We start from the raw sequence: 17230 nt of genomic DNA, 5'->3' as shown, positions 1-17230 counted from the left end.
CACCAAATTTGAAGAAATTTCCTTGAGGAATTCTTGAGATGTCAAGCTCTTGAAAATGAGACAAATTAGGTCACAGAGACCTTGACATTCGAACTGTGATCACTAAAATCTAATCAGTTCTCCCTTGAGAAGGGATGTTGGTGCCAAATTTGAAAAATTCTTTCATTGCCTTATTGAGATAATGCATTCACAAGAATGAGATGGACAAGGTCATAGTGACCTTGAAGTATGACCTTTGACCACTAAATTCTGATCCGTTTATTACTGAGTCTAGTGACGTTTGTGCCAAATTTGAAGAAATTCCCTCAAGGTGTTCTTAAGATATCACGTAGACAATATTTGGACAGGTGGATGGACGGATAACTTGGAAACAAAATGCCTTTGGGCCACAGCTATTCCCGGTGTCGAGCCATGAAAAGCATAAAGATTACATGTTTTTGAAAAGAGGCATAAGTGCTTTTGGTTAACTATGTTACATCATGCAAGGTATTTTTTCAAAAGAGCTCTAAGAACTCTCACAGGTAAATTCATGGTTTCCACACAACTAAAGAAAAGGACATTCAGTCCTCTTTTTTAATTAAACTCTCTCTTCCTGTCTCAGTGTAGCATCAAGATGTGTATACAAGTGGCTGCAGTACATAAATAGTTTTATTTAGTTTATTTTATTTCACTGCCCGTAACAGTGTTTTTGTGCTCTATCTCTGAACAAGACTGCAGCACATTTCTCGAAAGGCTGAATATCTCATTTTGGAACAAAAAACCCCAAAAAGACCTTTGTGCCATCCTGCGAAAGATGGATAATTGATGAGGGCCTGTGGCATAATTCATTTAATCCTCGATGAGCAACTGCAGCTTCTGCTAACAAGTTATTATTGGGAGGTTCTTGATGTATGTAGTGGCTACAGCTGAAATGAAGAAAGCAGCCGAGTAAATTGGGGATTTGAAATATGATGGAGGCAATGGGTTGTGTAACCTCCCGGAGTGGTTTAGGTTCACTCAGTCCCACAGTGGGAAGCGTCAATGCAAATGACACGAGGCCACTCCGAGTGCAGATTTTGCTCCTGTGGTGAAGCCTCAGTCTATTTCAATACTGATGGGAGTATTTTTTTCCTTCCAGGATGAATATCCACAAGGCACAAATGGACACCAAATGATTACATTAGCATGAGGATTATGTAAACCATATTCCATGAATAAATAAGCAGGACCGCGCTACTATTGCACTCAAGGCTAATTAGGTGGCGTGTCACCAAACTTGTAAAGCCCATAGAAATAACCTCAGCTGGATGGGAGGCAGGACAGCACAGTTATTTATTGCATGGGAGGCTGAACAAAGCGCACAGTGTGAACCAATCATCAGTGCTACATTCCATGGCAATCTCTGTCACCTTAATTTACTGTCGCCCATGGTTATGGGGCAGATTCATTCATTCACTGGGCCTGGTGAATCCTTTTCAGGGTCGTTGGTAGGACATTTGGGAGAGAATTGGAGGAAACTATGGAGCTGGAACAATAACAGTAGGGTGTTTTTTGTTGCATGTTTTGCATTCTGATATGTGTGTCTTTTCTTCTTCTCTTCGTCTTGTACAACTTTAAATTATCATGTCATTGTGCTGTGTCTTTGCTCTGACCTGCCGAGGGACTGCAGGTGCAAAATAGCTCCAAGCTATAATCTGGTACGGTGGCTCAAATGGCAACATGTATGTTTCAAACTGTACATAGTCCCTTTTAAATAAAATAAAATAAATAAATGAATAATTAGTTAGCTAATGGTGGTAGTTTGTGACGCCATCAAATACATTGTGACGTGGACGGAAAATTCCTTTCAATTTATTACTGATTCGTTTTTTGGTGTGGAGGGGCAAGCACAATGTGATTTACACAGAGTCTGCATGCTAAAGAGAAAACGACTCCTTTGAACACACAAACCGTCAGAGCGACATGACAAAAAAACATAAGAGGACTGCCATTGAAAAACAGATCAGAATTCTAAAAAAAGTACCCAAAATAAAATAATTCTTAATAGTTTGTTTCAGTGGACTTTTCTCAGTGCTAATTTTTCCTTTTTCAATGCCAAATTTTATGTTTGATGCCAACAATTGCTGTCACTGTTCTAGCTCCGTAGAAGGCTGAGATACACCCGCGCAAACTACCAGCCGCTTGCATGAGCTAACATAAATACTCATTTTATGCTCAGAAAAAAAACAACAAAAAACAGGCAATCTAAAACTTCAAATCAACTTGACGTCAGTGTCGGAGAAAATCAAAGCACACCGAGGAGCCCTACAGCAGCAGGGAGAGGAGACGCAAACTCTACACAGAAAAAAAATTATCAACTGAAGCCAGGAATATTTTCCTGTGAGATGAGTCAGACTCCTCCGCAACAGAATCAGAGTTTAATGACTGAACACTTCTTCACAAATTTAAGTAATCTGACCCTCAGTGTACCTGCATGGCAACAAACACCAGCTGTGTTTTGTATTGATTATACATTAAGGGAATTTGCTAATCTGTTTGGTGACAGTATACATATGTTGCACTGAAACCTTAAATAGCCCATTCTGGTACACTTAGTACAGCATCTCATTGAAACATGTTGTTGCATCTTCTAAAGCAGATTTCTTGACACTTGTGGAGTCTGCACCAATTAGCTGTGAAGCCGCTGTACAGATTGCGGTGGCCCAATGGCCTATTAAGTAACTTTATGTTGCCATTCCCTTTTGTTTTTCCGCTCTTATATTTTCTCGCTAATTGGACTGTGACAGCTCCTCTGCACCCGAGCAGGGGAGTAAAAGCAGTTTAAAAAAGAAAAAATACATCAGAGGAGCTTCCTTCCACAGTGCGCCTTGATACCACACTTTGTGTTACCAAAAGCAGTTGACATTGCATCGTGTGTGAGAATGCCAGCCTCTGCTGCTTCTCATTACTAACTTGTTTGCCTGCCCGCACTGGCTTTGGTCACTAAAAATGTCCCCTGTAGCCCAATTACTTGAGCCACAGTTATGTACCTGCCAAGCATCTCCCCGAGCCATCATCCTGGATGTCACACCGTTGTACAGTATACCATAAGACCCCTATTGGGGATCAGTCGCTGACAATATAATGAGGGCTTCCTGAGCTTTGAGGGTACATCCGCCTAAAAGCAGCAAATCCTTTATAGCAGGACTTTGTATCATCCTGTCGTACTTTCCTTTTTTCAGAACAGGCGTTACAATTTGGATATGGCTTCAAATAAACCGTTGGAGACTGGTGGTTCAAACAAAATGCTCAGTGTATGTCGAAAAAAGGTGCAGCTGAAAACACTGCACTTAATTAAACCAGACAAGAGAGGGGTGTGAATATAGAGAGGCTTCATCAAATAAAACAAAGACTTTCTGTCAGAATACAAAGTTAAACACAGTGTTGGTTAATACAGCAGGGGATGTTTTTGCATTGTGCAGTGTGTGTTACAGTGTGAGGAATATTTCAAGATTTTTGGGAATACACTCAATCGTTTTCTTTCCAAGAGTAAGATCAAAGAATTAATACCACACTCATGTCTAAGTAAATAAATATGAGGCTACAGTCAGCAGCTGGTGTGCTTGGCTTAGCATTAAGACAGGAAACAAGAAAAAAACCTGACTACTAGCACCTTTAAAGCAATCCAGAGTTTCCGCTGGTTGCCCAGCAACCTCACAATGATGAGAAGTAAGTCAAAGAAACTGCTAACACCTGGCTTTTTAACGTAATGCGAGAGGTTATAATCGGCATTCACACCCAACTCAAATGACTGTGCAGTAGTCACAGGTTTTTACCGCCTCTGACTTCGATCTGCATTCATGGAAACACAACATCTGGGTTAATGGGCTATTTTTAGCCCCCTTTAAAACCTGAGCAAATCGGCATGATTTCTTTCAAAAACATGGAAAGGCAATGGCAATTTAAGGCAACTTAAAAAAATAAACAACCCAAAAAAGAAACAAGAAATAAGCAAGAAGTAACAAAATATTACCTGCTGGAAATAAAAAAAAAAAAAAAAAAAAAGAATGTGAAGTAACAGAACAAAAGCAGAAAATGACCTGAAAAAAAAGAGCTAAAATAAAAATTAAAAAATAAATAATAATAATAAATAAATATGTAATTATAATCATTATACATATAGTTTTCTTAGTATTTTTCCCTAGCTCTAGAGACCAAAACAGTTTTTTGTATCAGACTGTAAACATGTTTATTTCTGTTGTAAAGTTTGGGCATTTTCTGGAGCCAGCCTCATGTGGCCATTGGAGGAACTGCTGTTTTTTTGCGCTTCAACACTGGCTTCACTTTCAAACTCCCTAGGCTGCAACAATTTTAGATATAAACGAGCTTTAAATGTGCTCTGTGAATTTCTCGACAGAGCATGTTTCCATCTTTATGCTAACCTAAGTTTTCCAGCTGCTGGTCGTAGCTTTGTATTTAGGGGCCAGACATCAAACTGCTTATCTAACTGCAAGAAAGCAAATAAGCCTATTCCCCAAAATATCAAAACTATTTCTTTAATGTTATGGCCACGCACAGTGGTGAAAGCCATGTGTTTACATGTGTCTGTGTGTGTGTGGTGCGAGTGTGTCTTTCTCTCCTGGACTGAAACAAATTGTCACTTTAGTCTTGCAAGGTCTTACGCCTGTGCACTGCTGAGACCTATTTTTCCAACCGTCTGGACTGAGAGGATGTCATGATGGGAACATCAGAGGTAGTCAGTCAGAAATGGCAGGCCATAAATTTAACATGGTGATTTCGTGCATAGTTTTATGTTGGCACTTCAAAAAAAAAGAAACAAAAAAAAAGGCTTAGGGCTCTGCTGTCGAAATGGTGAGAAAGAAAAGAGGGAACAAGAGAGGAAAGAGGATCACTACAAAGTCTTTTGGTCCTTTTGTGAAGTGCTTGCTTTTTAGATACTGAGGCTCACTCTGTCATTTGACTCACTCTGCTGTTGTCATGTTGTAAAATAGAGAATAGTAATAAACATTTAACAAAAAAAATCATTTTTTTAAACCTAAAATGTAATATTAACCGACCATAAAATAAAATTGATCAAAAATGACACATCTCCTGGCCGGTGGCCATTTTGCATTCAGCCAAGCTTGTTGTTGCCATATGTAGTAATATGATGTCAACATGTAAAAATTTTGCCGTCATTACAATGTGAAATTTTTTTCATCAAAAATAAAAACTATACCGGTATCATCAATGATATGATATGGCACACCCCATCATTCATATCATTTCATCACTGCATTTCTATGACTGTGTACCTACAGTGCAGTGTGGGTGTGTGTGTGTGTGTGTGTGCACGCATTAGTGAGAAAGAGAGTCTGTGTGTGAGATCAAACTCTTGTTGCCCATCTCTGATCTAAGCGGGGAGCCGAGGGACTTCATGTGACCCTGAGCTCTCCGTCCTCTTAGAAAAATCCCCCTCCTTTTGTCCTCCACTGAGCTCTTGAGAGCCTCCTCCAGCGTTTTCGTAAGAGTCCAGATGACACGTAGCCCGTCCCAAGACCCAGCGATGGAGACTCAGGGATTTAACACACACAGACAGAAAAGAGCTCTTTGTCTCTCTGCTCCTCACTTTCCTCTCCTATCCCTCCATTACACACCATACTCGCTGCCTGTCTTTCTTCTCTCTCTCTTGCTCTCTCTCTTTTATTTTAACTTGATCGTTTCAGTTTCATAACTGGCCTAAAAGTAGAAACTAATACTTTCATTATGGCACCAAAGTGCGGCGGCTCAGCAGGAGTGACCCTGTGGCGCTGCTCGGACACACAAACAAGACAGATCAGCTGCAGTTGTATGAGAGTACAGCAGCGTGGATGCTAGTTAAGTGAAGTGGCGCGTTGGCACAGCGACACAAACCGCCTCTGCTAATCCTTTTGGTGTCTGCCTGATTGTCGCACACATTCTGGGTATACCAATCCAACTTCAGATTTGCGTATTTATCATATTAGCATATCTTATTATCATAATTTGTGATATTCAACACCGTCAAAACTGTTTTGTATTGTAATTTTGTGGCAAACCACTATAACCTGCCTTGTACACTTCGACCCAAAATATTGATTTTCCACAATGAGAAAATCATTTCTCAAGTTCTGGTGCCAAGAAGATGAAAAGTCAAACATGTGCACCACGATCAAGGGCGAGAGAGCAAAATAACTGCGGTAAGAGCAGGGAGATGAAGAGTGAGTTTTGGGAGTTGAGAAAAAGCAACAGACAAGCTCATTACTCAGCAAACACCTTGTCTTGTGCCTGATTTTCACTGCGGTCCACTGTGGTGAATGTCAGTCTGGAAGGTTGTCTGCAGGAGTATAATACAAAATTGAGCTGGCAGTGTAGGCACATCTTACATTTGTATGTACAATTCTTGAGCAAGGCCTGGGTTTCCCACACAATGATTTATATGAGGCAGTCACAATTAAAATACCTACTGCCACAAATTGATTTTTTTATTTTTGGAGCTGGAGGGGACACAGAATAATAAAAAGGGACACACGTGCATTTAAAACAAAAACCAAAACCCAGAAGGTTAACTGTCATTAACATCATTGGATTAAGTAAATATTCTAAATATTTTTGGGGAAATATGTGTATATTTTGTGTGTTGATGCTAAAAGCAGGGCTTAATTTTATGCCATCTTAATGCACCTTATATTTAAATGTGACTACTAAACAGAGAGATTTTTCATTTAAATGGTAAAATAAACAGACCTGCAGATTTATTCTATTACTTCATCTGTTTTGTCTGCTGCTTTTTGCAGAGGCCAATACCCTTAAATTGCTTTTGCTTGGCTAAAATTTCTATTTTCTTCTATTTTTACACTTGTCATGGAAGGAAAACCAACTTGAAAACATGATGAAGGCTGCAAACAGGAAGAAAAGAAAATTAGGGTGAACCAAGATAAAAAAAATAAATAAAAAAATAAAAGCAGGCAGGGGTAATTGAAACAGAGAAAGAGCCAAAGTGAAACAGAGAGGGTGAAAGATGGGAGACTGAAAGCGAGCGAGTGAATGATGGAGGTGCCGTCACTGTGCGAGTCCTGGTCTCTTGCTCATTAAGACAGTAATTCAAGCCGGGGATTAGAGAGTCAGACTCATGCAGCGAGCCCACTGGCTGCTGATGATGAATGGTGGGTGCGGGCCGTAAAACCTCAACGAATGCCAGTATCGTACATGAAAAAAAAGAAGTCATGTTTGCATGGTGGTAGTTAAAAGAGTTGAGACATTTAGAGCATATCTATGAGTCTGAGCTGGGATTGTCTGCACGTAGCTCTCACCATTGAGGTGGCTGAGCCGGTGGCTAGCAGCTAATGGTGGTAACAGCATGAATATTGTTAACAGCGGCAAGAGTGTTAACAGCAGTCCAATCACCAGGAAAAAATGTTGGCTTAGTAGGTTTTTGCAGACCATGGATTTATTACATTTGTATGATTCATTCGATGATGTTGTCCAGATCACATGTATGAGTTGAATTTCTCATCAGGAGGAGGAAATTGTTGATGGTGTGTCACCTACAGTCAGCTGGCAAGCAGCAGACAGCAGCAGATGTCTGTTAAATGAGTAAAAAAATGCAGGTGTTTTTTAATGACACTGTGACAATGTCCAGCTGTGTTTTAAGTGACTATATTAGCTATATTAAAGAAAAAAAATCAAAAATTTGATCGAATACAAATCAAGATTTTGTTACTGCACTGCCTATTTCACGTTTTAAGAAAGACATGTTGGTGACTGTTTAGCTGTAAAATGTTGCTGAGAGTTTTTGCACACCGTGACACAACAGTCATGACACAACTAAGCATCACCCACCAGTCAGACCAACTTTGTATTTATTTAACATTTATTTAACCACAGGTTGGTCCTATTGAGATTAAGAATTTCTTTTTCAAGGGAGACCTGGCCAAGACAGTCAGCAGTGAAAAGACAGAGTTGCAGATAGAGACACAAAGGCAGACAAAATACAATTCACAAGCACTAAAATTTGCATTAAAAGAGAACAATCTAGGAGTCAGTTGTACAACCAGGCAGGCAAAAATATCGACATCCAATAGACTCTATTTTTAGGACCTTCATTTTAGATTTAAAGACATTTAACGACACCAGCTCTCTCAGTTTCAAGTTATCCTGCAACAAATTCCAGGCTGAGGATGCAGAATACCTAAAAGCCCTAAAAAAGAGGTCCTAAGAACGCAATGAGTACTGTCCTGTACTTCTTCGCATGATAAAAACACAAAGGTACTGTGGGAGCAGACCAAGAATTGTCTTAAATATGAAGGTGTCACCAGAGCAGGCCATCCTACTAAACAGTACGCTAAAACATGTTTCTAGAAACATCTGAGGTGAGAAATGAGCAAAGCAGTAAAACGATCTTGATTATATTTCAGCACTGCCTTGTTTGACAGTTTGAACACAGTTCCACAGTCTTGCAGTTCTGTCATCTTTGGTCCACCTCAAGTGTCTTCATAAATTCCAATTGGTCCAGAATTCAGCCGCCTGTATCGTTAGCTCAGCTCCCTCCATAGATCATATTAGTCCTGTTCTTCAGCACCTTCACTGGCTTCCTGTTAAATATCGATTTCAAGATTTTGCTTCTCACCTTTAAGGCCCTTTATAACTTAGCTCCTTTGTATCTGTCTGAGCTCCTCCATATCTTCACACCTTCCCGTACAATCCAACTCACATCGCCATCTGCCTACTCGACTACCATGGGGTCTAGAGCCTTTGGCCGTTTTGCCCCATTTTTGGCATATTCAGTCCAATCTAGTGGTGATACACATATTTGCACCGATGATGACTTTTCAATGAAGATTTTATACCTAGCTATTATGATTACAATTTCGTCTTGTTATTTTCTAAACTTATCATTGTGTATTACTGATTTGTTTGAATTTCTGATTTATAAATCCACTGCTGAGGGTTGTTTTTTTTAACTGTGTCTTATTATATGTCCTTGAATACTTAGAAAGGTGCCCATAAATAAATGCATTATTATTATCATCAGCTGCATTAGTGACTCCTTGGCTCTGACTGGTTGTTTTTGTTCAGCTGCAGTGGACTCTAGCAGTTAAAAGCACGATGATGGGAGCAAGGAGCATGACTTTTTAAATAGACTATCTGCACCTATGTGTGGATAAAGTGATCATTTCAGCGAAAATGACGAGAAGTAATTTTTCTAAAAGGTACCAACTGCATATTTAACCAATGCCTTAGTAAAACATAAAATTGGAAATTTAATTAAAGTTTCAATATATCTGCTACCCATAAAACAAAACTGGGTGGGGGGTGGCGTACCCAGCTGTGATGCTCTGCCAATATTTTTAATTTTGTTGGTGCAAACGACAAAACAGAAAGTGTAAAATATTGGTGGATTAACTGGTAAAACCATGGTATGATTTGGAGAAATTATCAAAGGAAAACAAGGAGGAGCAACAACAACAAATGAAAAAAAAGGCAAAAGAAAAAGGGGTAAAATAAGGATCCAATAAGTCAAATAATTATATCTTACAAAAGCAGTTACATTTAGAAAATTTTGTTTAATATGGAAAACTTTGGCACCACTGTTTATGTATGTGATTACATTTGTGTTAAAGGAGAAAAACAATGAGATTAAAAAAAAAAAAGACTAAAATGATGAAAAATAATATAATAACAATTTAAAAAAATAATAATGAAAATAACAGTAATAATAACAATAGTACAAATAGCTGTAACTGCTGTATAGGTGCAGTGCAAAGCAGCAGCAATAAGTAGAAAAACTAAAAAATAAAACAATTGTAGCTGTCATGTAAGCGCAGTGTAAAGCAGCAGCAATTAGTCAGTAGGAAACACACACAGGGACATGACTACACGCGTCGCCTGCCGTCTACCACGACAAAGAACAGAGAAGCTCAGATTACAACAAGCACAAATGGAGAGTGACTTCTTTCTCTGCTCAGGACAACACTACTCCACCATATTATCCTTAGGAAGAGAAATCACTGATGAGTTTTGAAAAACTCTATAATCATCTTTTGTCCATCCACTCAAACTGCCCTGAGATACTCCAAGCGCAACTCAGCTTTGAAAAGAAAAATTCAATAACACTTCAAATTGAACTCGATGGCCCAGGAAACAGCAAAGCTCACAAGGTAACTGACAGGTATATGAAAGAAAGACGGAGAGTGAGTGAAGGAAAAAAAGAGGAATTGGTGGGGGGGCTGTAAGCAAGATATTCCTTCCCTTCCAAGATGAGAAGAAAAAAAAAACCCAAAGAAATTAAATATACATGAAAGGTAAGCAGCTTACTTCCTAAAAAATTTCACACTTGTGCATCCGAGTCTCCTCCGAACAAGACAGAGAGCAACTTCCAGCCTTTGGGGAGTGGAGAGCAGAGATGCTGCTTGTTTGTGACAGTGCTGTGCCTAAGAGTCTGTCATCGCCTCAGGAGCAGTCGCTCTGCATGTGACTAAAACCTTGACTACACTCAATTATGGCGCTCCTCTGAGCAGTCTTCAACAGGACATGGGAAATATTTAGGCCGAAATATCTGTGTGAACATCATCACAGTTTCAGGATTACAGATCCTGCATCACAGTCGTGTCTCCTGTTGAGGCAATTTCTTTTCCACACGTCATCTAGCGCTTTACAAACGCATCGCAATATCTCTTTGAACATCAGCAGAGTGTGTCAGAGAGGAGACGGCTTAAATTCAGTTAGCTGCTCAGCCCCTCATAATAAATGGAATATAAATTACCTAGCCTTTCTAAGCTGATAATCATCTTTGTGTATAAATGGAAAGTCGGAGTGTAAAGCAGCAACAGTAGCAGCAGACAGATGCTGTTTACTTGAAAAACAAAAAAAGGATTTCCAAGAAAATTAAATTTTGAGGCTTTTGCATCATTGTGCCAAATAACCTGCATTTCCACAACCCACACAAACCTTAATCTGGATATTAATTTCCACCTTTACTGTACTAACAGCCGTGTCACTCTAATTTTGGTAATTTCCATGCTTTCATTAAAAAAATTACAATATTGAACCAGATATAAAACCCAACCCAAGCAAATACAGAGACGTCAGGCTGTGATGTGAAATGTGTTTTTTTTTTTTTTCCCCAGATCTCCTGGAAAGTGACATTTCGAAGATGCAGATGATTTTGTCGGCAAGGCAAAAATAAATTGTAAATTACTTATCCAGTCCAAATTAATTCTATCCGGTAATTATACAGACTATTAGATCAACAGCTGTTTTGCAATATTAATATCAGATACAATTTAAATGATACACAGGAACTCACATGCACTAACATGTACACATGGCTGGACCAGCTACCATAACAAAAAACCGAGAAGCTCAAGTTACAGCACACACAGAAGGAGCATGCTTCATGCTCTACTTTAGACGCCATAATTCAACCATATCTTTATAAATTGTTGTTTGTTGCCATCTCTATGTTCTGAATGTCATATACAGTTCCTTTAAAGAAGACCTAATATGATTTTCCTTATTTTCTGTCACATAGTCTCGGCTATATAATGTTACAATATCTGATGTTCATATTAAATGTGGCGAAATTTTGAAATACTGAACGTGTAAGTATGAAAAAGTAACCTCTGAAGCAGAAACTTCAGGTTTCAGACCATTCTAGATTCTCAGTTCTTTTCTTACTGTGGCTAAAAGATGATGTTTGAATTTAACATTTATTTATATGGTCATCTGCTCTAGGCAGTAGGTCTACTGCAAGTGTTTACAGTATGTAGCCTATGCTGCTACATGCTCCACATCACAGAAACATGTAGGCTAATTGACAATGTTGTAAATTGTTCCCCAATTTCCAATCATATTCCTGTTGGAACATGCCGCGTTTTGCATAAGTTTGTCCAGAGATTTTTAACTTAGAAATAGTGCCACTGTTCTCCATTGCAGCCATTTCCCAGTTGCAAGTACACTGCTAAATGTAGTTACAAGCTAACACCTGGAAAACATTTAACCTTGGTTGCCAATGTCGTAAATGTCTCCCAGATTTTGGTCCATAATACTGCAGGGACATGTCTTAATTGTATTTTAAGCTTTTACTGGTGATTTTGAACTTCAAAAAGTGCTGCTTTTCTCTGTCACATACATTCTTTACTGCACGACACTGCTACATGTAGCTACATGCTAATATCAGGGAAACATGTGATTTTGGTTGCTGATGTTTATAATATCTCCCTGATTAGGGATTATATTCCTGCTGGAACATGTTCAGTTGTATTTAGATGCTTTTGATGGGTAGCTTTAATGAAATAAAGTCCCACTTTTCTCTGTTGTAGTCAGTCCCCGGCTGCAAGTACACTGAGTAGCTGCATGCTAATGTTAGTGAAACACGTAATCTCTTAAAGCAGGATAAAGTGCCGCTATTTCTGTTACCGTTATTCCTCGGCTATAAGTACACATGTAGCTACCATCAAGAACACATGTAATTTTGGCTGCTCATGAGGTTATTTTCTCCACTCTTTTGGATCATATACCTGCTGGAACATGTCCTGCTGTGTTTAAAAGCTGTTATTGAATGAGTTTCCACAGTGGCAAGTGCTGCTATTTTCTGTTACAGTTATTCCTCGGCTGCAAGGATGGTACAGAGACATTAGGATATGGAAAATTTAAGCCCCCAGGAACAGCGTCAGGCTTTTAAGCCAATTTTAAATAGTGGGCAGAAGTGGAATCACATGATGCCATGGTGTCCAAAAATACATTTCCCCATAGACTTACACGGTGAAAGAGATATCTGTAAATCAGACTGTTGGGGTTTGATCTACTCTGTCCGATAACATTTCATAAGTCTAGAAGAGCTGAAAGATTAAATCATTTTCTCCCCATTCAAGTAAACAGGGCACTAAACCTAAAGTTAGCTATGTGGCCGGCAGAAGTTAGCTGTGCTCAGGTGACCCAAGTCTCTAGGGCCCCGTACTGTGGAAGACACAGGTAATATGTCTAAAGAACTTTTTTGGCTTCATGCGCAACTGAGCAACTTTCATAGATATGAACGGGGCCCCGCTTCAAATGGTGTATCCAGGTCTATTAATACATCCAAAAAACTGGAAACTCTGACCAATAAGAGCAGATTGGGCTTTTTCAGGAGCCTTTCAACATGTAAACATCACCATTAAACATGTAAACATGTTCTAGTAGACACCTGTAATACAAGTATATAGTATATATGACGGTAACAGTGGTTTTGCAATATTATGATAAAATTTTAAGAAGATTATTGCAATCAATTGACATTTACATTAGTTATGATTTACTCTTACTCTGAAAATGTACACAGATGCTGTTTTTTGCAGTGTTTTTGGCAGTCCACAGTACCAACCTTTTTATTTACCATTCCATTACTGATTTCAGCAAAGAATAATAGTCGGTGACGGCCCCGCTGAGCACAATGTCAGTGAGGGAGAGCGGAGCAGCCAAGGGAAAACGCAGGGTTATTTATGGAAAGAATATGGCTTTGATCACTCTGATGATATGGCATAGAAGTAAATAAGTTGCATGGGGGTTAGAGTGATGTCCTTGATGGGGTTGCTATGGTGACATTGAAGCGTGTATGTTTTCTAGAGTGTGTGACAGAGAGCTGAGAGGACGGAAATGTGTGAGTGCAGTGAGTGCGTGTCTGTTTATACAGTCCTCTGTGGCGTAATAAAAAGAGAAACGCATTAACGCTGCATCTAGTAGATTTCCAGCTGCATACAAAACATCCTCATCATTCCCATAAGATGCTTCAGACAAAAACACATATGTGCACTGAGAGTAGGTTACTGTACTGTACGTTCCAGGTTTGCTTTGTGCTTGCAGGTGTTTTTGAGTGCACTGAGAGTGGGTTACGTGTGCAGTCCCGTCTGGTGTACTTACAGGGGATGGTGCGTAGGTAGAGGTTGTCGCGTATAATCTGTTGGAGCTTGTGGTCCAGCGAGCCCTTCTGAAACTGCAGACTGAGGTAGTGGCGCAGGTCCGTGTTCAATACTTTACCTGCCAAAACAGAGGGAGAGGTGGGGAGGGTCAATGCCAGAGCTCTCTCTGAATGGGTAATGTCCAAAAGGAAATCTATCAAAGTGACGTGTACCCTCACAAATACACCAAACTGTTTTTCTACTTGACAAAAGGTTACCCCTTTTTCAGAATAGATGTTTAATTATCGGGTATTTTTACAGATAATAAGTGCCTAATGTCATATAAAAGATTATTTTCTGATGAATTAAACTGAATATCCTAAATCCTAAATAAATATATTCAGTTAAATTTAGTTCAATACAATTTTATTAACTCTGTGAGGGCCTATTAAAGGCAGTGCAAACGACATTAAAGCTGGAGTTGGTAACCTCTCTTGTACCCTATAAAAATGAACTTCTATCATATTTTTTGAAACTGTCACTATATTCCCACTGCATTAAATAAAAGAACCAGATAATCTGTGAAAAATCTAGTATTTCAAATATTTTCAGAAACATAATTTAATGCACCGTTTAGCTGTAAAATTATCTATTTCCAACATGGCAGCTGGGGGTACAAACTTTCTCATTTTACAGTTAAACGGTACACTAAAATATGTTTCTGCATTACAAACTCCTCAGCTCTGTTTGATTGTTTTTTTCACATATCAATTGTCTCATGCACTTCTTTCGGTATAGTGACAGTTTCAGCAAATCTGACATAACATCATTTTAATAGAAGATACAAACTGTAGTTTAAATGTGAAAAAAATGGCCATGTGAGTACAAACTGGTGCATGAGGGTAACATTAGCAGCAATGGCAGACAGTGTTTTTTACCAGATACACATGCATGTTGGTGTATTGGCTAAGTTGCATACACACACACACACACACACACACACACACACACACACTCTGCTAACAGCCTGAGAGACACCTGCTGCTGGCTGCGTCTGCGTCTGCGTCTGTGTCTCAACCACTAGCCCTTTGCTTCCCCGACAACCAAACTTACTTGTCCAAAATGAAAAACTGCAGACCAGTTAGCGTTAACTTCTGGGCAAAAAAAAAAAAAAAAAAAAAGTAAGTCTCTCCTATACAGCTTTCTAGACATATTTCATGATTGTATTGTTATGTCATATACCTTTTGGATCCCAGAGTTTTCAAATGTCAGATTTTTCTTATCAGCCCTTTTTTAAAGGCTTGGTGATGAGATAGATTCATGCACACAGTTTGGCTGGAAAAGTTATATCAGACATCACATATATATTTCACTTGCCTGATCAGACAACAGCATGAGGCATTAACACTTGAACGCCTAAACTTAGAGTTTACTTCCTGGGCAAGTATTAATTTCAAGTCCTGACAGCTCTTAAATTTCATGAGATTTGTGTCGTTTTTTTCTCAAAAATCAATCATTTGGGGCGACTTCTGACTAAACTGGTAAAGGGTGCGCTCCATAGCGGCCGAGTCCTTTGCAGCGGCCCGGGTTCAACGTGTCATCCTAATTCTCAAACCCACTTTCCTGTCATTCTTTAGCTGTACTGTATTAAAGGAAAAAACTCCCCAAAAATCATCGTAAAAAATAATAATAATAAAAAAATAAGCCAGTTAGTTTCTGGCTAGATGGGTGTTGTGCTATTGAAAGCAAAATAAACCAAAACTGAAATCTCTAAACATTATCAAATAAATGGTTGGTCAATTCATATTTTAACAGTGCAGAGGTCTGCAGTCAGCTTTAGTAGGCCACAGTTATCCAGCACTAATCTAATCAAAAATGTGTTGCTCCGGGTACAGGTGTATTTGTTCAGATTGTGTGACGCCGAGTTACTCGTAAGCAGGTCATATAATAAATAACCCTCTCAAAGCCCTGGATAAACTCAGTGATCAGAAAACATTTTTTTGGCACACAGGGTTGTCGCCCCTGGCTGCAGTATTATCCACAGCATTATACATGCAGTATATGCCTGTTTGTACAGTATGTATGACCACCTGCTCTGTCCAACTGAGAGCTTAAATCCTTGTTGATTCACCTTTTAATTCCAGTTTGATCACTGAAGGGAGATTGTAGCTGAGGGGCAGGATGAAGGTTAAACAGATTTTTAAACTCTGATCTCTTCTGTTAGATCCACTTCAATCATTAAGAGTAAATGGAGATTTAGGGTACGAGAGAGGTTAGAGCAGGATATTTGGCCTAGAAACAGAAATGTGCTGCGGTAGAGGGAGCGGCACAACACCGTGCTCGAGTGCTTTTCTGATTATTTTGCATACTGAGTGAAGACAGCTTGTTAAAAATACCGAGAACAAACCGGACTGAGCCGAATTCATTGCCATCACCGCCTTCACTCATCTGAAGCAACAAATCTGAAATCCAAACTGCTAAGTGACAGATGATGGATGCCATACGCTCGACTGTCTTTACAGTTTGAACAATCTCACACAAGCCTCAAAAAACTTTTCACCAAAGATGCGCAATGCCACAACCTCAAAAGTGAGGCGCCAGAGATTTTCATAAGAATATCTGAAAAGATTTCGCCTTTGCTCTCAACTCCCAGAAGCCTTTGTAAAAACAAAGCAAGTTCATGCAAAGTTTGAGGCAGAGGAAGACTTCATAGTCGTCATACACAAGCCGGGAAAAAAGTTTTTCTCTGAGAGAACATGATGAGGGGTTTGGAAAACAGGAAGAGATCTTCGGTGTCTGCCTGCCCTCAGCTTCAGCGTGAGCCTCATCTCTTGACAGACGGGGGAGAGTAGGCTTTGAAACAGTTTGACTACACAGAAGTAATCACTTTTTTTCCCATCTCTCGCCCCTATTCTCCTTTTCTCTTTCTGTTGCACACATAGACCAAACTCTGCTCAGCATGACTCCTTTCTGCATTGCTATGAATACCAATCGGCAGGACTAAAGATGGGATCTAGCTACTGTAGATGTACTGTATGAGCTAATAGAGAGGGGAGATGTACTTGACAACGGAGGGGTGATAGAATAATGATGAGCTGTGGGAATATTTCAAGCTTTCTCAGCCCTCAAATCCTCTTTTCCTGCTCAATTCACAACGGAAACCAACATGGGCCATCATTGTGACACCACAGAGATCCCATTATTTTCCTGTTCTAAACTTACTCTCGCTCCAAGTTTTGGGGGCCACTGTTGACTCACATCAAAATGCCCCTCATGTCCACAGGCCTTGCTGCCATCTGACGCCGTTTTAGGAGCAGTCATCCCGGCGGGCCTGGCTTTTCAGAATAAAAGGTTGCACCGTTCTCCGTCTGCCTCTC

At 39.5% G+C, this 17230-nt stretch overlaps 1 protein-coding gene across 1 annotated transcript in view; it reads right to left on the bottom strand.

The window, feature by feature from the left end:
- Window positions 1-17230, bottom strand: part of LOC121959634 (membrane-associated guanylate kinase, WW and PDZ domain-containing protein 3) — a 181818-nt gene that overhangs the window by 48124 nt on the left and 116464 nt on the right. The window contains 1 exon segment of the mRNA XM_042509055.1: window positions 13876-13992. Within this exon segment, the coding sequence (XP_042364989.1) occupies window positions 13876-13992 (117 nt within the window).

Source organism: Plectropomus leopardus, chromosome 2, assembly GCF_008729295.1.
Source record: "Plectropomus leopardus isolate mb chromosome 2, YSFRI_Pleo_2.0, whole genome shotgun sequence".
NCBI classification, from domain to species: Eukaryota; Metazoa; Chordata; class Actinopteri; order Perciformes; family Serranidae; genus Plectropomus; species Plectropomus leopardus.
Note: the sequence above shows the minus strand (reverse complement) of the source record. Positions and strands in the feature narration are given on the sequence as shown.